The sequence below is a fragment of the Dreissena polymorpha genome, chromosome 5, assembly GCF_020536995.1.
Source record: "Dreissena polymorpha isolate Duluth1 chromosome 5, UMN_Dpol_1.0, whole genome shotgun sequence".
In the NCBI taxonomy this organism is placed as follows: Eukaryota; Metazoa; Mollusca; class Bivalvia; order Myida; family Dreissenidae; genus Dreissena; species Dreissena polymorpha.
The window spans coordinates 57,314,980-57,339,244 of NC_068359.1; the positions used below are offsets into that span (position 1 = coordinate 57,314,980).

Here is a 24,265-nt window from a genome sequence, read left to right on the forward strand (position 1 = left end):
GGATAAATGGCCCGCCACCTAGCGGACACGTTTTGCAACAGACCGGAACCAATTTGGAACTCATCCAAGATATCATTAAAACAAATGTTCTAACCCAGTTTCATGAAGATTGGACAATAAATGTAGCCTCAAGAGTGTCAACAAGGTTTAATTATAGCCATTTATGGAATAATGCCCCGCCCCCTGGCGACCATGTTTTTTCAACCAACTGGAACCATTTTCAAACTTGTCAAAGTTATCACCAGAACAAATCTCTTTACTAAATTTCATGAAGATCAGACAATAAATGTTGCCTCTAGAGTATTAACAAAACAAGGTTTACTAGAGCCATCTAAAGCCATATAAGGAAAATTGCCCCATTCCCTGGTGGCCATGTTTTTCCAGTATCAGGAACCTTTTTGAATTTTCCGATATATCATTTGGACAAATCTTCTGACCAAGTTTCATGATGATCGGACAATAAATGTGGCCTCTAGGGTTTTAACAAGGGTTTACAATAGCCTTTTAAGGAAAAATGCCCCGCCCCTTGGCAGTCATGTTTTTTAACCAACCTAAACCATTTTGGAACTCCTCCAAGATATCATTGGGATAAACCATCAGACCAAGTTTAATGAAGATCGGACAATAAATGTGGCCTCTGGAGTGTTAACAAGGCAAATGTTGACGACTAAAGACTGACAACAAAAGCTCACCATTGAGCACATTGTGCTCACGTGAGCTAAAACAAAGACTTAACTGGGCCTTATACAGCAAAATAATGGCACACATTTACGCTACACAAAATTTGACTTGACATCCTTCAATGCATGATGAAGATTCTACAGAGGAGTGCCAGAACTTGACATCTGCAGTTTCAACCACACTTCATGTTTCATGAAAGAATGACTGTTAAAGGGACATAAGTAATGAAGGAAAGCAGTTTATCTGAAAAATTTAATGCTCAGGCAACTCATTTGTTTTATGAAAAAAACAACAACAAAAAACTTGCTTCTTGAAAATAATAAAAGCAAAACTGATACAGATTGTTTGTTAATGGAATTGTTCATCCCTTTCTTTAGTTTTAATTAAGAAATCCAACATAAGCTAGATTTAATTCACAAACAAAATAACAATACAAAGGTCTACACAAATAAACGTTTTAAATCAACTTTATGCAAAAGAATTATTTACAAACGACAACAGTTATGAAAATGTTTTGCAAAATAAATACATTATTTGCAAATACATAAATACAACACTTATTCTTGTCCACAATTTGGTGGTTGTTAAAGGAATAAATATTAATTGCACTTAACAAATATTAACTTTATTTTTTCAGTGGTAATCAATTAACACCTCATATTCCCCAACAGTTGTTTAAACATAAATTTTGCTCTGAAAGACTCGTTTGAAATGTTAACTTTTCTTGTATTTCCTGATAAAGCCATGCATAAGGAAATGTCCACCTAAAAGCAAAGGCAAACAACAAATAACAATATGTTTTAAAGGCCTATTCTTAGTAATGTTTGGCCATTCCATATAGATGTCCACTCAGCGTTCAAGTCCAACATTAAAAATACAATTATATCTTCTGGTATAGTATTTCCTCTCAGCTGACTAAGTAATGCCTGAGTGCACTTTAACTGTTGACGCAGTTATGTTTTTTTTATATTGTAACAAGTGTTGCCACATTGTAACCTGTAACCATAGCAGAGGTACAAACACTAGAATTTAATCCTTTACCACTTTCTTACCTTATTCAAATTTTAAAGACTAATAAGCAGCAAAAAGCATAAAACCTGAACAGACTGCGAGTTACTGCTGTTTGAACATACTGCGAGTTACTGCTGTTTACACATAGCCATTTTCAATTTGCTTCCAATGCGAAAGGGTGAAAGGTGGGATATGAAACAAGAGCACCGCATAGCGAGTACCAACGCTTGGCTGCGAGTGCAGTTTTTAACAAGAGCACTGCCTTGCGGGTGCAGACCGCTCATCTATTTTCTTTTTAAAGGTGAAGGGACTCTCATTTTCAATCACAAAGGAGGCAGGGGTGGAGTGAAGAGGGGTGCATTGTGTGGGTGTGTGGACATTTATTACATTATCTTCCAAAAATGCGAAAAAAAAAAAAAAATCGGGTGGGGGGGGGGGGGGATTCTTGGGTGCGATGGTTGGACGGTATTTCAAACATAAAATAATAAAAATAAATATTTGTGTTTTTTAACCGTTTAAAAAAAAAATTGGGGGGGGGGGGGTGAGGTGGGGGGGGTAATGTGCGAGGGTGTGGTGGAAATTTGTGAGAAGATCTTAAAAAAAAAAAACAAAAAAAAAAAAAAATTAGGGGGGGGGGGGGGGATTCTGGTGGAGGGAGGGGGGGGTGGGTGGGGATTCTTGGGTGCGATGGTTGGACGGTATTTCAAACATAAAATAATCAAAATAAATAGTTTTGTTTTTTAAACCGTTTAAAAAAAAATATTTGGGGAGTGGGTGGGGTCGGGGGGGGTATAGTGTGAGGGTGTGGTGGTCATTTGTGAGATGATCTTAAAAAAAAAAAAAAAAAAAGGGGGGGGGGGGATTCGGGGGAGGGGGGGGGGGAGGGCACGGGGGATGGTTTGGGTGGAGTCTAGTGTGGTATGTCAGGTAAGAGTAGTTTTGTCAAAGTATCAATCAAATCTAATCATAAATAAAGAAGTTATGGCAATTATAGCAAAATTTAATAATTTTACCTTGAGAGTCAAGGTCATTCAAAGGTCAAGGTAAAATTCAACTTGCCAGGTACAGTAACCTCATGATAGCATGTAAGTATTTGAAGTTTGAAAGCAATAGCCTTGATACTTAAGAAGTAAAGTGGATCGAAACACAAAATTTAACCATATATTCAAAGTTACTAAGACAAAAAAGGGCCATAATTCCGTAAAAATGACAACCAGAGTTATGCAACTTGTCCTTTTACTGTACCCTTATGCTAGTTTGCGAGTGTTCCAAGTATGAAAGCAATATCTATGATACTTTAGGGGTAAAGTGGACCAAAACACAAAACTTAACCAAATTTTCAATTTTCTAAGTATAAATGGCCCATAATTCCGTCAAAATGCCAGTCAGAGTTACATAACTTTGCCTGCACAGTCCCCTTATGATAGTTAATAAGTGTTGCAAGTATGAAAGCAATAGCTTTGTTACTGTAGGAATAAAGTGGACCTAAACACAAAACTTTACCAAATTTTCAATTTTCTAAGTATAAAAAGGGCGCATAATTCTGTCAAAATGCCAGTCAGAGTTAAAAAAACTTTGCCTGCACAGTCCCCTTATGATAGTTAGCAAGTGTTGCAAGTATAAAAGCAATAGCTTTGTTACTTAAGGAATAAAATGGACCTAAACACAAAACTTAACCAAAATTTTCAATTTTCTAAGTATAAAAAGGGCACATAATTCTGTCAAAATGCACGCCAGAGTTATCTAACTTTGCCTGCCCAGTCCCCTCATGATAGTAAGTAAGTGTACCAAGTTTGAATGCAATAGCATTGATACTTTCTGAAAAAAGTGGACCTAAACGCAAAACTTAACCAAAATTTTCAATTTTCTAAGTATAAAAAGGGCACATAATTCAGTCAAAATGCACGCCAGAGTTATCTAACTCTGCCTGCCCAGTCCCCTCATGATAGTAAGTAAGTGTACCAAGTTTGAATGCAATAGCATTGATACTTTCTGAGAAAAGTGGACCTAAACGCAAAACTTAACCGGACGCCGACGCCAAGGTGATGACAATAGCTCATAATTTTTTTTTCAAAAAATAGATGAGCTAATAAATGAAAGCTTGTCAAAAGAAAAGATTTTTTTTTTTAGAGGTCACAGTGACCTTGTCCTTTGACCTAGTGACCCAAAAATGGGTGTGGCATCTAGAACTCAACAATGTGCAGCTACATATGAAGTTTCAACAAGGGCTGTTTGTAAAACATGCATGCCCCCTATATGGGCTGTCAGTTGTAGTGGCAGCCATTGTGTGAATACGTTTTTTGTCACTGTGACCTTGACCTTTGACCAAGTGACCTGAGAAATAATAGGGGTCACCTGCCAGTCATGATCAATGTACCTATGAAGTTTCATGATCCTAGGTCTAAGCATTGTTGAGTTATAATCCGGAAACCATTTTAATGTGTCGAGTCACTGTGACCTTGACCTTTGACCTAGTGACCTGAACATCAATAGGGGTCATTTGCCAGTCATGATCAATGTACCTATGAATTTTCATGATCCTAGGCGTAAGCGTTCTTGAGTTATCATCCGGAAACCATTTTTCTGTTTCGAGTCACTGTGACCTTAACCTTTGACCTGAAAATCAATAGGGGTCATCTGTGAATCGTGATCAATGTACCTATGAAGTTTCATGATACTAGGTGTAAGGGTTCTAGAGTTATCATTCGGAAACCATTTTTCTGTTTTGAGTCACTGTGACCTTGACCTTTGACCTAGTGACCTGAAAATCAATAGCGTTCTTGAGTTATCATCCTGAAACTGTTTTACTATTTCGAGTCACTGTCACCTTGACCTTTGACCTAGTGACCTGAAAATCAATAGGGGTCATCTGCCAGTCATGATCAATGCACCTATGAAGTTTCATGATCCTAGGCCTAAGTGTTCTTGAGTCATCATCCGTAAACCATCTGGTGGACGAACAGACCGACTGACCTACCGACATGTGCAAAACAATATACCCCCTCTTCTTCGAAGGGGGGCATAAAAATGTAGGTGGGAGCACTTTGATATTAGAGCCAATGTTAAGGTTTTAGCACGATGCCTACGGCAGACGACACGACATGACGAGCTGGCTATGACAAAGCTTATCTAGGCCTTTAAAGCAACATATTATACAACAAAATAATGGCACACATCAACACTACACCAATCTTTAGTTCCACTCATCATCCGTCAATTCATGCTGAAGATTCAACACGGGAGTACCAGAACTTGACTGCAGTTTCAACCACACCATATCCACAATCACTTTCCCATCTTAACTTTAAGAGCATGGGGTTCACAAAGGGTGTTTTCCTTCATTATAACTTCAACAGCATGGGGTTCACAAGGGAGTTGGCTTTCTCTGCCCCCTGGAGGACCTCAACTATTTTTAGCGCGAACTCAAAAGTGGTGCCGGGGCCCCGACTGGTGATCAGTTTCCCGTCCTGCACAACGCGCTCTTCTGAATATTTGTACCCAGCTGAAACACAGTCGAAACAATGTTGTCATGGTGACAATTTTGCAGTTAGGTTAGGAAGCAAGCAATTTAACACTGTAGAGTATAAATACACACAAGCCAAATCATGGAACTATTGCTCTTAAGCAACAGGGACTTTCAACAACTGGCCCCTAATGCTGATTCTGTAACCTAGCCAGACCACCATGGGGATCGAACCCGGGACCTCCAGGTTCCAAATCAGACAGACACTCTACCGCGTCGCTATTAAGCTAGCTCATATAGCAAGGCAGTATAAGTTCTCCTTATACTGGACCCTGCTACATACATCCGCTCCAATTATGAAATTCTTAAAATCCCTAAAATTCTGAAATTCTTCCAAGAATTTTCTATTGCCATTACATCTGTGGGACGTCTGACATACATAGTAGTTTTTTTACGTTGGGCGCTTATGTAACCCAGCCAGAAAAATCCCCGACCACCATGGTTCCAAATCAGCCAGACACTCTACCACTTCGCTATAATGCTAGATCATATAGCAAGGCAGTATATGTTCTCCTTATACCAAACCCTGCTACAATTCTCCATGCACACTTGCTATATCCAAAGTTTTATCAAGATTGGTAAATGTAAAGTCACGTTATTGGATTAGCAAACATAAACCTTTATACAAGTACAAAAGGGGCATTCTTCTTCTAAACCCTTTCCCACTCAGAGGCAAAGTGACATTTGCTATGTGCAAACAGCATAAAACCAGAACAGCCTGTGAGTAACTCGCAGTCTGTTCAGGTTTTATGCTGTTTGCTGCTCATCAGTATCTTAGGGTTGGAAAAGGAAGCCTTTAAAGGGGCCTTTTCACAGTTTTTGTCATATTTTGAAGTTTGTCATTAAATGCTTTATATTGATAAATGTAAACATTGGATCTTAAAAGCTCCAGTAAAAAATCAAGAATAAAATTAAAACAAGGAAAAAAAAGTAGCCGGTACCAGGGCTCGAACCAGTGACCCCCGGAGTCCTGGAGTTAGTCTAAAGTAAAAACGCATTAGCCCTCTCGGCAATTCCGCCGGGTATACACTGAATAAGTATTTTATACGTTAAATAAGCAATCTTCGTAGTTTCGTAAATTTAAACGACAACAACAGAACTCTCCAAATTATTAAATCGTTTCGTGTTGCAATGCTTATAATTTTTAGGCTTTCAAATCGTCAAAAGATACATATAATGGCTATATTGGACTATGGTAAATGTTCAGTAATACTGTTTCTTCACAAATATCATAACTAAAACCAAAATTCGCGAATCTGAAACAACTTTTTTTAATTTTGTCAATTAACCAAACCGTGAAAAGATCCCTTTAAAGCTTGAATTAAGTAAGAAAGGTATTTAATTAAATGTAACTTTCTAAGGGACTACAAATGCGTGAAAATACGTATGTAAGTGGTGAAGGGTGGCTAACCTAAATTATATATCAGTAATAAAGGGACATTACTCCTCTTAATTAGCTCAGAGTTGTGGCCCTTGGTCAGCAACCATATTATAATGACCACTTAGACTTAGCACATAACAGGGCATAATTTTTATGAAAACAAGAGATGTATTTGTCACAAACACAATGCCCTCTACTGCGCTGCTTTGATTTAATGTTTTTTTTTTAATTATATGATATCCCTTTAAAAAAAATTACTTCCCTTGTTAAAATGATCTGTACCTGGCAAATGATAAATAGAAATTCTCTCCCTTTAAAGCTGATTACTTCCCTAGGATTTGTTGTTTGACCTTTAAGGATGACCTTGACCTTTCACCACTCAAAATGTGCAGCTCCAAGTTGCATGCCAAGTTGCTATCTTGAATATTTCAAAAGCTATGGGCAATGTTAAATTGCTAGGACGGATGGACAGACGGACGCACGGACTGACTGACGGACAGTTCAACTGCTATATGCCACCCTACCAGGGGCATAAAAAGGTGGCATAATTATGGTAAATTGAAGGTCAGAGTTATGAAACTTTGTAAATGACTTCACACAGCATGTGAACACTACCAACATGTGTGAGCTTAAAATGAAGACCTGGATAAACCCTTTACCACTAAGATATGTTTTTGACGCATTTGTAGTTCTTTAGAAAGTAACATTTAATACAAGACCTTTCTCACTAGATTCAAGTTTGAAAGGCTTCATTTCCAACCCTTAGATACTGGTGAGTAGCAAACAGCATTAAACATGAACAGACTGTGAATTATTCGCAGGCTGTTTTGGTTTTATGCTGTTTGTGCATACCCATTTTCAATTTGCTTCACATTGATAAAAGGGTTAAAAAAACATGATATGGAGATGTCGCATGTTTACTTTGACCAATTTGTTAAATACACACAAAGAGGCATAATTTAACAAAATTGCAATAGGAGTTGTAAGCTTTAATCAATAAATTCACATAAAAATCCAGAAGCCAGATTAAAAATTTAGAAATTAAAATATCTGTAGTCATTACAGAGATAATACTTCTTGCAGGGAAACATAACCTAAAGTTCATCTTGCACACAATTCTTTACCAGACTATTATAACAACACAAGAGGGCACTATCCTGCTAAAAAGCAGGTTGTAGTTTTACGTCTTGATCTGTGAATATTCATAGAGACCCTGACCATGTATGTAACGTTGTATTCCAATATCAGTAGTAAATAAAGGGATATTCATTATTTTCAGGCCGTTCCCAACAATTTTTTTTCATGTACAGCAGCAGAGCATAGCAAAAGGGGTAGGTGCTGAAAGGAAGCACCCCCTTTGGTCTTTCAATTTAAAACAAGAACAGTTCAAATGGTACTAAATCAAAATCTTTATTTTCAAAGCCATAACATAACACCACATTATTGTATTTTATTGTACTACAATAATAACCTAAAATCAGTGCCCCAGATAAGCTGCGTGTCTGCATCTTTCACCCTATTAAAATGTTTAAAAGCGCAAAAAAATACAATATCATGCGTATTGAAAACGCAACCAATTTGACTTTTACACAAATTCCTAAAAATCGATGCGTATGATACAATAGCTTCAATAAAATATTCTTTGCTCATTTTCAGTATATCCTTTTTGCAATTATTATCGTAATGGGACGTCGCTTTTATTCAGCAAGTGTCTGGATGAAGGAGCAGAAAAACAGTCAAAGTTATTCAAACGCTCTGCAGACTAGATTTCAAAGTTAATTACAGCATCCTACCTAATTATTTACAACAAACATGCGTTTTTAATCTGATTTAATCCGTCGCTCAATGTGCATGTATTTGTAAACTGTCTGTACTTTCAGTTTCTATAACGATGCAAAATAAAAATGTCTAAGAGAGGTCGAAAAACATCCGCGATTGTTGTGCCAAAATATTGATTGATCGCAAACTTTTTGAACCAAGAAAGAAAGAGCCATCAAGTGACAAATCATTCGTGTTATCGTTTTTATAAGTTTAAAGTTTTATATTATAAACATTTTCAAGAATTAAAGATGTTATGACACATCAGTTTATTAAAGTTCATTATAATAGTTTACAGTTTTATTGAATCAATACAAGTGTGCAGCTTCAACAGAATTTTTAAGTAATCTAAATCTGAATGGATACGTTGAAGTGACCAAGATTGGATTTTATTTAACGGGGAAAGCAGCAATGATTTTAAGGTATGATTTTTTATAACTCATTTCACCCTATTTCAAGACCGAAATCACCATATTTTTTTTTAAATCAATGGGTGAAAACCCTATTTCCCAAATAATAGTCTGGGGCACTGCTAAAATTCACATACCCTACAGATCAATTGTATTGCAATTTTGTGTTGCAAAATGTATGGTTTGTTTTTATAGTTCATGTAATGTTAATGAATACAAGCTACAAATAAACAATGCTCGGGTATTTTGTGCCAATCCATTGTCCTGAATGAAAGAATTTGAAAATTATATATCATCAACAATTTTGCGAGATCTTAATGAAAAGCATGGGCTTCAATATTTGAAAGATGAATTTAAACTTAGCAGTCAGAAGAGAACCTTGAAAACTAAGTAAGACAAGGGCTGTTTGTAAAACATGCATGCCCCCCATATGGGCTGTCCGTTGTAGTGGCAGCCATTGTGTGAATACGTTTTTTGTCACTGTGACCTTGACCTTTGACCTAGTGACCTGAAAATCAATAGGGGTCATCTGTGAGTCACGATCAATGTACCTATGAAGTGTCATGATCCTAGGCAAAAGCGTTCTTGAGTTATCATCCAAAAATCATTTTACTATTTCGGGTCACTGTGACCTTGACCTTTGACCTTGTGACCTCAAAATCAATAGGGGTCATCTGCGAGTCATGATCAATCTACCTGTGAAGTTTCATGATCCTAGGCATATGCGTTCTTGAGTTATCATCCAAACCATTTTACTATTTCGGGTCACCGTGACCTTGACCTTTGACCTAGTGACCTCAAAATCAATAGGGGTCATCTGCGAGTCATGATCACTCTACCCATGAAGTTTCATGATCCTAGGCTTATGCATTCTTGAGTTATCATCCGGAAACCATTTTACTATTTCGGGTCATCATGACCTTGACCTTTGACCTAGTGACCTCAAAATCAATAGGGGTCATCTGCAAGTCATGATCAATCTACCCATGAAGTTTCATGATCCTAGGCGTATGCGTTCTTGAGTTATCATTCAAAAATTATTTTACTATTTCGGGTCACCGTGACCTTGACCTTTGACCTAGTGACCTCAAAATCAATAGGAGTCATCTGCGAGTCATGATCAATGTACCTATGAAGTTTCATGATCCTAGGCCCAAGCGTTCTTGAGTTATTGTCTGACAACCACCTGGTGGACGGACCGACAGACCGACCGACAGACCGACCGACATGAGCAAAGCAATATACCCCCTCTTCTTCGAAGGGGGGCATAAAAATGTGTAGTGTATTTGAACAAAAAACAACAACTTATATCTTAACAAGAGATTGCCAAGCAATATGATCCCCTACCATTGAAACTCCACCATTTTCCATTTTTTTGTTATATGTTTGTTGCCATAGCAACCAGAATTCTTGACGTAGGAACAAAAGGAAATGACGTGCATAATGTTCATAGTGCCATCTGTCCATGTTTCAAGTTATATAAAAAAAAAAAATGAAGAACTTTTAAAGTTATCGCAGGATCCAGAAAAGTGTGACAGACTGACTGACAGACTCACGGACACACAGAGTGCAAACCATAAGTCCCCTCCGGTTTCACCGGTAGGGGACAAAAATAGATAAATGTTTAAGCTGTATCTTCAACGCTGCTGTTGTTGAGATAGGTCAGTATTGGTCACCAAAAAGTAGAGTTATTGTATGCACATGGACAGCATGTATTTGATTTGCATGCCCGAGTGCTAATTGGCTGAGACAATTTTTACAAAATTGATTGACATTACATACATATTCATGTTTCATGTTGGCAAAGACAGATTAGTGTGTGCTGCACTACACAAGCATGAATGGGATGTACAATGAAGGTATGAACATCTGGACACAACTGGATTCAGTTATAAAACAACCAATTGCACACACATTTTGTGTAAGGTCCAATACACAAACAGCCACATTTATTTTAAAGTTAAGGCACAGCTCAAAACAGCCTATGATTAAGCGTACTATATTATAACTCCAACCAGACACTGCCCTTCATGCATGAATATATTACATAACTGTTACATATTAACATTCATTTTCATAAAAGAATCAGGTACAATAGATACAATTAATAGCTTGCTAGCTAATTTTTTAGGTTGTCATTCATATAGTGAAATGTGTTTACTTATAAAACTGAGTATAAATATAGAACACAATTAAAGAATATAATTTATGGTTCAATAGTTTACCCTGCACCAGTTTATCCTTGACACTTGGGTGTGATGTAAGGGACTTGCCTACAGCAATCTTGTGACTGGCCAGGGCTATAGGGGCTGCAAGCAATCAAACATCCATATCTCTTACATTGGCCTTTACTCTATAAAAGGTACAGTAATTACTCTATGTTATCGGAAACACTTAAGTTTTCGGAGACCTCCTTTTTTAGCAAAAATAATTATTTTTCGTGACTCTTAATTTTCGGACACACAAGTTGTTGTCCATAATAAATGTCTCTAAGTTATTGTCCATAATTAATGTCTCTAAGTTTTTGGCCAGTATATTTTACAGTGCTTTTTTACCAAATTTCAGTCCTGTTTTCAATATCTAGTGACACTTCTATCATAGGGTTTTACAACCAGATTAACATCATAAAACATGGCAAGTGCATGCCTGAGGGCAACGGACCATGACATTTGCGTCATTGGGTAAATAACCTTGTAAACCGGTATTAATCAATGGTTTCGCCCGTTTGCATAAGCGTTATGACATACCAGGAGTAGTGCCAATTAACAGTTCAATTATCTACCGCAATGGAACTACCCCTTCTCAGTAAAATAAATACTAAACGCTTCAAAGTGTGATGCACCCTATTGCAAGTTTTACGAACAATGGAAGCTGTTAGACAACAACTATCGGAAATGAACAAACAAAGAATTCATAGTTTGCTTTTTGTATTGTGTTAATTACAGGTTTATACTAGCGAGTATCGGTACATAACATGCTCATCTTTGAACTCTTTGGTCAAATTACAACCTTGTAGTAACTTTCTGTCAAATAAATTAAGCATTTAAAATTATTAAAAATGCAGTACAAACATATATAACTGTAATTTATACTATACGGCATGGTATTTTACAAGCTTGTGCTATTACCGGTAGTCGTTGATACAATTGACACTATTTTTGGACACTTACATTTTCGACTCTAAGTTTTCGGACACCTGTATTTTGTGAATATTTTTCGTATCTAAGTTTTGGGACACAAATTTGTTTAATTATTTTTAAGTGTCCGAAAACATAGAGTAATTACGGTAATACCTATAATGTCATTTCAAGTACCATTACTGTCTAACTGATTGTAATTGTAATTCTTAAGGCTCTTATCATACAGCCAGAAAAATGTCTGATACAAATTTTTTGTAAGCAATAACCATGAAATTTCTTGAGACATTCCACAAACAATTCCCTAATAATATGTAAGATTTCAACTAAAATGACATCCTGAAGATGATAACTGTATTACCAATACAATGTCCAATACAATGTTTTATGCCATGCCAATTCAAGAAGACCTTGTAACTGTAGTCACAAGTCCCCCCATTCACCATGTAGTACATATGTAGCAAGTTTTAACCATGAAAATTAGACTTTGAGGCCTAGCCAGTTTTTTCCACAAGGGCATTATTTGACAAAGGGTTGTGAAGAACCACAATACAATTTCACATACCAAATATTTCAAACATATTGTATTGTGATCTCAAAAGAAAAGTTATTTTACTTTATATATCTATAAGGTCTACTTGACTTTCTTGGTGTGGCAAGTTCTGAAACCTGGTTCATGATTCTATGAGATGTGTATTTTTACAGCAATGCTTATTAAGTCTACAACAAAATATACTACTGCTACAGAAAATCAAAGTTTAAAAAACTGCCCAATTTTTTTCATTGTTAACCTTGTATGATAACATTTGCACATGCACGACTTGTCTATATATCAAGAGGACCAAACAAAGCTAGAAATGAAGAACATTGAAGTGTAGGCGAAGTTCTGTCTTTAGCAAGTCATTCTATAGGCCCCTTCCCCCATGGGAAAGACCCCTTCCCCTAAAAGAATTTCTTTAAAATGATGAAATTTCCTCCAAATTTCAAGTTAAATTTGGACATTTCTTTCTCTTTTTCAGTTTGGTGATATTTTTTCTTCGCATTGTGGTGGGGTGGGGTACATTTATAATTGAACTGCTTTTGTCATTCCAAGGACAATAATCGTAAATGTGATAAATGCTTTTGAGATTCTTCGGGTAAATCAAGATAATCTGTTACCATAGTCAATTACCGGTAACATTAAACAAGAGACCAGATTAAATAACCTGTACCCAAATAATTGGTCATCAACAGTATATACCTCATTATACCATATAACTAATTGGTAACTTAATTATCACATGACTGGAAACAAACGGAAATTACCATATAACTAGTAACCAAAGGAAATAACAATTTATCACGGAATGTCACAAAATATATTTAAATATAATTTCCCCATTTTTGTGGCAGTTACATTTGCAATGATGTTTTTAACACTGGGTTAACCCTTTACCACTTAGATATGTGTTTTACACATTTGTAATCCCTTAGAAAGTTATATTTATTTTAAGACCTTTCTTAATAGATTCAAGGCTTCATCTACAAACTTTAGATACTGATGAGCAGCAAACAGCATAAAACCTGAATTGACCACAAGTTACTCGCAGGCTGTTCTGGTTTTCTGCTTTTGCACATAGCCATTTTTACTTTGCTTCTAAGTGGGAAAGGGTTAGATACGTATCTAAGTGGTTAAGGGTTACATACGTATCTAAGTGGTAAAGGGTTAAATATGTACATGTATCTAAGTGGTAAAAGGTTAAATACGTATAAAGAGGTAAAGGGTTAAATGTGTATCTAAGTCGTAAAGAGTTTAATATGTCTCTTCGTGGTAAAAGGTTTAATATGTCTCTAAGTGGTAAAGGGTTAAATATGTTTCTAAGTGGAAAAGGGTTAAATATGTATCTAAGTGGTAAAGGGTTAAATATGTCTCTAAGTGGTAAAGGGTTAAATATGTCTCTAAGTGGTAAAGGCTTAAATATGTCTCTAAGTGGTAAAGGATTAAATATGTCTCTAAGCGGTAAAGGGTTAAATATGTCTCTAAGTGGTAAAGGGTTAAATATGTCTCTAAGTGGTAAAGGGTTAAATATGTCTCTAAGTGGTAAAGGGTTAAATTCGTCTCTAAGTGGTAAAGGGTTAAAGTATGAGACATCAAGACATTATTAGATGCAAGTTAGTCCCATTTTCTAGACTATGCAAGGGTAATTCTCAGTAGATATCTTTTATAATGCAATACAGTATATAGGTAACAAAGCTTTTAGTCACCAGCAGATATTAACAAATCTTGTTTGTGTGATGTAATAAAAGTTAAAATTAGTGTTCAAAATACATTTTGAATAATGTACCAACATCTGAAAAATTATTAACATATCCAGTGCTTTCCACAGGATTTTTGTCAGGGGCCCTGGGGCAAATAGGGGTGGTTCGGGAGGGGTGTCCCCTCCCAATTTTTTTTTATATAACTTAAACGTGTCAATTAACGTTTTGTGGTGCGTTATAACTCAAAGAACAAGAGTTCCGCGGTCGGAGATGACCGCATTGAAGCCGGATTTTTGATTTAAATGACAGGAAAGTACCTTTCGTGTTTTTGTCAATGCAATACTTAAATTACTGAAATATTGTTCAAAGGTCAAAATGAAATGTAAGTACTTTTCAAGGCATGAGCAAACCTTGTGTTATGTTTTGAATGCATGCATATACATGAACAACAATAACATTTAAGGTCACAAATATGAACTTGAATTGACAATTAGGAAAGTTTGATCTCAATTTTTTTATTAGCAAATTAGTAAGATACCTTCAAATGAATGACCTTGAAATGTCCAGTGGTTACTTACTAGTTCTGGCCAACCTTCATGTCAAGTTTCAAGACTCTAGGTCCAAGCATACCAAAGTTATAACAACTTTAACATTTTTACATTCAAGGTCACAGTGACCTTGACCTTCAAATGAATGACCTTGAAATGTCCAGTGGTTACTTACTAGTTCTGGCCAACCTTCATGTCAAGTTTCAAGACTCTAGGTCCAAGCATACCAAAGTTATAACAACTTTAACATTTTTATATTGAAGGTCACAGTGACCTTCACCTTCAAATGAATGACCTTGAAATGACCAGTGGTCATCTGTTAATCCTGGCCAACCTTCATGTCAAGTTTGAAGACTCTAGGTCCAAGCATACCAAAGTTATACCATGAAATAAGAACTTTAACATTTTTACATTCAAGGTCACAGTGACCTTGACCTTCAAATGAATGACCTTGAAATGACCAGTGGTTACTAACTAGTTATGGCCAACCTTCATGTCAAGTTTCAAGACTCTAGGTCCAAGCATACCAAAGTTATAAGAACTTTAACATTTTTTATATTGAAGGTCACAGTGACCTTGACCTTCAAATGAATGACCTTGAAATGACCAGTGGTCATCTGTTAATCCTGGCCAACCTTCATGTCAAGTTTGAAGACTCTAGGTCCAAGCATACCAAAGTTATACCATGAAATAAGAACTTTAACATTTTCGAGCACGCCGCCACCCCGCCCGCCCGCCCGCCCGACAACATCAATCTATAAGCCGAGATTTTTTCGAAAAAAATCCGGCTAAAAACAGCGTCAAAAGACGTCATTTGGTGCGCTATGACTCTTCAAGAAAATCCCCCAGTCATTTAAAAAAAATTTTTTTTTTTAATTGTTTAATTGTTTTAAAACTGTCCTGCACATATAGTAAAATCCCGACTCAAACGATTCCCCCATAACATTAACATTCGGAAGTGTGTTTCGGATTAAAAACGCATTAACATCGACTTTCGGGTTTCGGATTACAAATTTAATTATACCCATTTGAGATTTCAACAAATATTAATAGTTGCGTTATGAATTCAATGATAATTTGTTAAAACACTTTACGAGAGCCGAATAAATGTTTTGACCGAATTATGCATGAAATTAACGTTGTCCACGAGGATTACGGCCGGTTGCCATCATCAGTCTTTTAAGTATCGATTATCGGACAAAATATTTACAAGTGTGCGTAATTAATTCAACAAAAATTTGTTGAAGCGCATTGCGCGTCGAATAAATGTCAGAAAAACGAGGTGAATCAGTTCTATAAATTGTCATGATGAAATATACATGTACTGGAAAAAAATTGTTATCGCATAATTGTAAACAGGAGTTATTTGCACAACTTACTTGCTATAAGTAATTAATTGTTGACCACTCGTATTAATTATGAGTCATAGGTAACACTTGTTTACAGTAAAAAGGTGTGGTGATGATGCCCGAAACCTTTAATGTACTGTACTGTACTAGTTACCGGTTTTATATTACGTAAATGGTTTAACTTCTTGCTAATCAAGCTGCGATAAACTCTTACTTCGTGTCCGACGTCAATCAAAAATAATGGTCGATAGTTAGCCCCGCCCTCATAAGCATTCGCGTAACCAATTGGACGATGAACATCAACGTTTGAAGACAGGAAAGTTACCTGATACATCCTTGTCAGCATTTAATTGACTGTGTAATGTGGCTAGAATAATCGATACGTGTGTCTAATCAGTGGATTATCCATTACCCCATGTGGTGTTTATGGCGATTACTTGAGCAAGTAGGTACCAAGTGCTCTTTTAAAACAGGGAATATTGATACAAGGATAGAGAAACCTTGATTTTGTTTGACAATCTCCACTTTCTTTTACTGAAAAATACACTGATCGGAAAATTTCAAGCACCCTGGGGACTCTGATTTCAAAATTCAAGCGCCATAGCGAGGGATCGTTAAATGGCCTGTGGAAAGCCCTGAAGTCAAAATTTCTTAAGTGCAGAAAGAGTAAACAAGGGCTGTTTGCAAAACATGCATGCCCCACATATGGGCTGTCAGTTGTAATGGCAGCCATTGTGTGAATATTTTAATTGTCACTGTGACCTTGACCTTTGACCTAGTGACCTGAAAATCAATAGGGGTCATCTGCCAGTCATGAACAATGAACCTATGAAGTTTCATGATGCTAGGCCTAATTATCCTGGAGTTATCATCAGGAAACCATTATACTGTTTCGAGTCACTGTGACCTTGACCTTTGACCTAGTGACCTGAAAATTAATAGGTGTCATCTGCCAGTCATGATCAATGAACCTATGAAGTTTCATGATCCTAGGCGTAAGCATTCTTGAGTTATCATCCGGAAACCTTTTTACTATATAGAAACACTGTGACCTTGACCTTTTACCTAGTGACCTGAAAATCAATGGGGTCATCTGCCAGTCATGATCAATGTACCTATGAAGTTTCATGATCCTAGGCGTAAGCATTCTTGAGTTATCATCTGGAAACCATTTCACTATTTCGAGTCACTGTGACCTTGACCTTTGACCTAGTGACCTGAAAATCAATAGGGGTCATCTGCCAGTCATGATCAATGTACCTATGAATTTCATGATCCTAGGCCTAAGCATTCTTGAGTTATCATCCGGAAACTATTTTACTATTTGAGTCACTGTGACCTTGACCTTTGACCTGAAAATCAATAGGGGTCATCTGCCAGTCATGATCAATGTACCTATGAAGTTTCATGATTCTAGGCCTAAGCGTTCTTGAGTTATCATCCGGAAACCATCTGGTGGACAGATGGACCGACGGACCGACGTGTGCAAAACAATATACCCCCTCTTCTGCAAATGGGGGGCATAATACTGCATCCCATATATATTTTACCACAAATTGTCAACTATGAATTATATGAGCTGTGCTATGTGAAAAAGGTGTTAAACGCATGTACGTAAAAGGTTGTTCCAAATTAGCCTGTGCAGTCAGCACAGGCTAATCAGGGACAATACTTTCCGCTTTTATATTTGCTGTTTAAAGAAAGTATCTTTTTAGCAAAAATCTCGTATAAGCAGAAAGTGTCATCCCTGATAAGTCTGTGCTTACATTTTTTGGTTTGTTTTTTCAAGTATGAGCCTTATTTTGTGAACACTGTGCCTAAACTTGCAAGTGTCATCTCAGATTAGCCTGTGCAGTCCACACATGCTTATCAGGAACAACATTTTTCAGCAAGAATACTTTTAGGTTAAATAGAGACACTTCTTTGCAACAAAATATTATTAAAGCACATTGTGTTGTCCCTGATGAGTCTTAATCTTTGATGACATTTTTTACACAAATGCATTAAGCCCTATTTTTGCACAGCAAGGCTTGGTATGACACCAGAATGTTGACCTGTGTTGCATAAAATCAGCTGCTTACCTGCACAAATTGCAGCTATGTAACGACCTTCCTTTTCTTGCTTTTGTAAAATGCTGCCAACTTCTGGAGACTGAAATAAGTAAAATAAAGAAAATGTAATCGATTTATACAAACACATTTGTAACAAGACTATTGCCAAGCAATAAAAGTCCCCTACCGGCTCCATCATTATCAGAAATTCCACCATTGTCAGAATATTTTTTTTATCTGTTGCCATAGCAATCAGAATTTTTGACGTAGGAACAAAACAAAATGACGTGCATAATCTCCATATTGCCATCTATCATAGTTTCAAGTTTCATGAAAAAATATTAAGAACTTTTAAAGTTATCACAGGATCCAGAAAACCACCATTTTCAGCAGTATTTCTAGTCTATTTGTTGCCATAGCAACCAGAATTTTTGACTAGGAACAAAATGACCTGCATAATGTCCATATTGCCATCTATCCATTTTCAAGTTTCATGAAAAAATATTAAGAACTTTTAAAGTTATCGCAGGATCCAGAAAAGTATGACTCACTGACAGACTGACTGACTGACAGACAGACAGACGGAGCGCAAACCATAAGTTCCTCTCCGGTAAAACCGGTAGGGGACTAACAAGCCTATTTAGGTGAGTATTTTTCAATATGTCAGTGAAATGATACATCAATCTGGAAATATTCAGTTCACTTCTTATTTATTTATTCAACCATACAATATCACATTTACTATCCAGTGTTATTGTATACGGCAAAAAAGTACTGATTAAATTTTACTGTTTCCCAAAGCAAAATTGTTTCAATATGCCAAATCAGAATTTTCAAACCATTACCAAGAAAGGATAATAACAAACCATTACCATAGACTTGTAAGAATACCCTATCATAACCCTTAAATAGAAAAAGATAAGATGTTTTGTTCAAATGAATGGTTAGGTAGTAAAATGCCTTGGACTTAGGGGTTCAAGATTTACATGAAAAATACTAAAACCTCTGCCAAATTTTTTGCCCCCTTAGCTCCCCCAGGGCAGATAACGACATCGAAGATCCCTGTGGTGTCACTGAGAGCCTTGTCAGGCACGATCCTCACATCCCGACTGCACAGGACAGGGTCTGATCCCTCCAGGCCAGCAACAGTCACTTCAATCTGCAATAAATGGAAATAACTGAATTAATACATGTAAAAATTGAAATAGCATTGTGGTGTATCTCAAAACAGTCCTCAAAAGAAATAAATTGTGGAATGTGTTCCATCTTTTGAATTTAGGTTGCCTTGCTAAAGAATAACAAGCCTAGAATCATGTTCATGTTGTGTTATGTGTATCTACCGGTAATACTTAATATCTATTTTCTTTAAATTATTGCACAACAATATTGCCGACATGACAGACTTTTAATGCATCATGTTTTTTTGTGAGCCGGAATTTAATTATTTCCTATGCCTAATTGATCCACAGTCGCCAATTTGTATTCTATGCTTAATTGGATTGAGTTGTTCAATCTTTGAACAAGAGATGTGTTTGTCAGAAACACAATGCCCCCTTCTGCGCCGCTTTGAAGCCATATATTTGACCTTTGACCTTGAAGGATGACCTTGACCTTTCACCACTCAAAATGTGCAGCTCCATGAGATACACATGCATGCCAAATATCAAGTTGCTGTCTTCAATAATGCAAACTTAAGTTGTTGCAAAACTTTAACAAAGGTTAAAGTTTTGGGACACACACATACAATGAATGACAGGCAGACAAACAGACAGACAGACAGGCCAAAAACAATATGCCCCCGATCTTTCGATCCGGGGGCATAAAAAGCTTGTTGCTCTGCCTTTTAGCCCAACTGTAACCAACTTTTGAAATTGAGTTTCCTGGGCTAAAATCTACTGGCCCCATGCTAACAGGCAACCACTAAACCTGTAAGTTATTCATGATGCAAGATCTGACACAGGGATTTTTCTGCCTATTTTGGGAAAAGGAGTCTGACCAAATTGGGAATTTTTTATCGACAAAATTGGTCATTTTGGGAATTTTGCTTCGATGAAACGGCTCATTTGGGAAAAAATTGTGAATTAATCATGCTTAAATAATTCAGTGGTTTAACAAATAAATAAATAAATTTGTTTTTATTTGTTATTTTGTCTTCTTTACGTAAACAGATGCAATATTGGGCATTTTCAACGTTAATTCAAGTACTGCAGTTTTGTTTTTCAGTTACTGTTACATTCTGTGATAAGAACTGAACAGTCAAAACCTTATAGCAAATATTTTTTACCCAAAACAAACACTGGTTAGTCACACAAGTTATAAGACACTTCATTCTAAAAAAAAAAAAAAAAAAAAAAAAAAAAAAATTTTTTATTTTTTTTTTTGAAATTGGGATTTTTTTTTATAATTTCGGTTTGGGATCGGGTCCGTTTGCTTTGGGAGTGCCTCCGTTGTCCGGAGGCGCAGACAGTGCTGAAAAAACCCTGTGACAGTGTATTGAACTCATTCAATTTGCAAGTCAGAAGACATTAAAGGGACCTTTTCACATTTTGGTAAATTGACAAAATTAAACTATTTAAAAATTTGGAGAGTTCTGTTGTTGCCGTTATATTTTTCATACTAAGATGATTGCTTATACATATAACTAAAAAAATACATCTCTCCTTGTACGTGCAAGGATGGCCGAGTGTTCAAAATGACTTATTCCAGGGGTCAGTGTTTGGAGCCCAGTTAACTTTTTTAAATGGAGCTTTTAAGATCCATGTTTACATTTATCAATATTAAGCATTTAATGACACACTTTGAAAAGGTCCGTTTTAGATGTTTACTTAAAAATGCCACAAGGTAAAAATTTAGAACTCATTGGTTGTTTATTTGATTTAAAAGTGATTTTGTTTATTTGCCTTGTCAGCGAGGCTACTTTGAAGTAATTATCACTTTTATCGTGTTTTTTTCAAATCATTTATAAACAAGAAACCGTCGGAGACGGGTGATGCTCCCCAAAGTTGTTTTTTTGTCACAATATTGCACTATATATTCAGATAAAAGGAAACGTCTTGTGGGGCATAACTTTGGACAAAATAATACAATGGATGGTTTAGCAACCTAAAAAATTTCAAAGGGCCATAACTCTCTAAATAAATCATCTAACCAGAACCCACTAATAACATGCACATCTCCTCAAGGTTGTTAAGCTTCCAATAAAGCTTCATTGAAGTCCAGTCAGTAGTTATAGAAATTTTATAGAAAATTTCAAAGGTCCATAAGTCTGTGAAAAATCATCCGACAAAAACCGGCTGATAATATGCACATCTCCTGTTGGTAGTGAAGCTTCCCATAAAGTTTCATTGAATTCCCAAAATAAGTTGCTGAGAAATAGCTCGGACAAGAATTGCACTATATGTACAATGGAAAATTTCAAAGGGCCATAACTCTGTGAAAAATCATCCGACCAGAACCGGTTGATGATATGCACATCTCCTCTTGGTAGTGAAGCTTCCCATAAAGTTTCATTGAATTCCGGTCATTAATTGCTGAGAAATAGCCCGGACAAAAATTGCACTACCGTATTTTACCATGTATAGCGCGCTACCATGTATAACGCACATGCGATTTTTTAAAGCCAAAATGGAGAAAAAAAAAGAATTCAAGACCAAAAACCTGAAAATTTGTCCGAAAATGGCCGCCATTCTTATATTGCGCAATCATTTAATCTGAGTTTTTCGGGGGCTTATTTTTTTGTTTTAAAGTAGGGAGCGTTTATACGATCAGGAGGGTGGGTTGCATAGCACTATATTTTCGACAATTTTTAAGATTATTCTCTCGAGAACACTGATATGTCCTTATTGCCGCCCACTGCACGTGTTTTTTCAAGACCCCTGCGCATTAAATTCGAACCACTATTACCTATTCCTCACATTTTAACAGTGTAACATTTTCATTACCTGCCGCTGACAACATCGTATGACATCTTTTTCTGCAAACCCGCAACATTGCAATGTCCAATTTTACACAAATCGTCCGTGGATCCCATTTTATTTTTCATCGCCTTAAATATTTCCCCATTAAGAGATGCTCCCCATTAATTCCAGTTTGACCCAGTATTTCGCGCCTTCACTGCGTCTAGTTAATAAGTATTTATAGTGAGACAAACAATACACCCGAACGCTCAATTCCATACAGTTGGTGTTATCGGCGTAAAGCCATTTGACAAATATCATTTGTTTGTCTCTATTGAAAGAAAATAAAACTAGTCTATATCTCTATTGTTGGTTTGTAACCTACGTAGTATACCCGCACAGTAGCATATTAATGCAGAGATCGGAAAATCATTGATAAATGTATTCGTCATTTCAATGCTTAGGGCCGAGTAATTTCGGCAAATCGGAACTCAACTTACGTAAAACACTTGCTCAATTAACCGTTGAACTCCACCTCCGTTCCCTGGAAAAGGTTAGAAGACGGAGCTTTGCACGTGCTATTATTTAATTGGACGATTGCCATTGAGGAACAAAAACACGATTGGTTCGGCATGTTGATTGCAAGACAAAGGAAGCCAATTTTGTCGGCGAGAAACTTGTCGCTTTATTGCTGCAGACAGGAAGCGGCTTTCCTTTGATGACGTCAAACTGTTAATTCACATAGAGTGCAAATTTTCGGAATTGCTAACATTAAACTTTGGATTAAATTATCAAAATAAAGCAAAAGCGAAGTTGAGAAATATGATTGAAATAATTAGCCTCAGTTCAAATAAGACGTTTTGCGTTGTAAATCAACAAGTTTTCATGACAACAAAAACTTTAACAAACACTACCGCGACGCACGGGGATCGATATACCTCGATTTTTTTTAATGAACAATCAATGAAGAAGTGTGAAAACACCAACAAAGACATTTTTTTCCTCTTTTAATTTTTGTCAAAACTGTTACTACCCCGTTCATTCCTAACCTTTCCCGCTATTTGTTGTTTCAACGGCCCCTTCAGTCTATAACATTATAGGGTGTAGTTTTCTTCAATAAAAAAAATGGCGGCAATTGTGAAGATTTACCATTATGAAATGGATTTTTTGCAATTTAGCAACCGGAAAGCGTTGTGTCAATGTATTACGCGCACTGAATTTTTATTTTGAAATTTGAAGGTAAAAAACTGCGCGCTATGCATGGTAAAATACGGTATATGTACAGTTAATGGAAAACTTCAAAGGGCCATAACTCTGTGAAAAATCATCCGACCAGAACCCGCTAATAATATGCACATCTCCTCTTGGTAGTGAAGCTTTCCATAAAGTTTCATTGAATTCCGGTCATTAGTTGCTGAGAAATAGCCCAGACAAGAATTGCACTATATGTACAGTTAATTGAAAATTTCAAAGGGCCATAACTCTGTGAAAAATCATCCGACCAGAACCCGCTGATAATATGCACATCTCCTCTTAGTAGTGAAGCTTCCCATAAAGTTTCATTGAATTCTGGTCATAAGTTGCTGAGAAATAGCCCCGGACAAAAAATTGTGCACGGACGGAAGGATGGACAGACAGACGAAGCAGTGACTATATGCTCCCCCCAAATTTTTTTTGGGGGAGCATAAAAAGATCATTTAAGCTTTATTTTTGGAAATTTAAGCCCCAATTTCCCTGAAAGCAGCCAATACGTACAGATATCAATTATAAAATAACTGGCCAATGTTGTCGCACAAGCTGTTAAACAGTTAAACTATTGATAACATTCACACACTGGCTGTCTGCAGTGTACCAGTGTGAAGTATAAACAAGCAGATGCGGTGGTTATTGTTCCTTGCGTAGTTAAGAGCAGACTGACTTGCAAAACTCCCTCTAGCAAACAACCAGACACAGTAACATTCAACTTTTGTTAGTGATGTGTAACCTGTCAAATAAACTTGACATTAGTTGACCGGACCGATACTTACACCACCGCGTCTAAGGACGTCCACGCTAATGACAGTTTCCATTTCCTCTGCCCCTTCAGACAAAATCACCAATGCTTTCGTCATGATTGCTTTTTTAGTGCAATATATTTCTCGGCTTTGAAATAATAGCTGAGACAACCGGTGAAATCTTTCTGCACTGATCATAAAACCGGATGTTGTTATCTAAATTTAGAA

General features: G+C 36.5%; 1 protein-coding gene across 2 annotated transcripts; it reads right to left on the bottom strand.

The window, feature by feature from the left end:
• Nucleotides 1-2,567: 2,567 nt before the first annotated feature.
• LOC127832503 (glutathione-independent glyoxalase DJR-1.1-like) lies at nucleotides 2,568-24,255 on the bottom strand. Of its 2 annotated transcripts, XM_052358006.1 has the most exons (5): nucleotides 24,071-24,255; nucleotides 19,151-19,306; nucleotides 18,178-18,247; nucleotides 11,050-11,133; nucleotides 2,570-5,194 (listed from the first exon to the last, which is right to left on the bottom strand). In XM_052358006.1, exons 1-5 carry the CDS (start codon nucleotides 24,233-24,235, stop codon nucleotides 5,034-5,036), a joined length of 636 nt encoding a protein of 211 aa, XP_052213966.1. In that variant the 5' UTR covers nucleotides 24,236-24,255; the 3' UTR covers nucleotides 2,570-5,033. The 2 variants fall into 2 exon arrangements, with proteins under 2 accessions (XP_052213967.1, XP_052213966.1); XM_052358007.1 differs by lacking the exon at nucleotides 11,050-11,133 and having other exon boundaries at nucleotides 2,568-5,194.
• Between the last annotated feature and the right edge of the window lie 10 nt (nucleotides 24,256-24,265).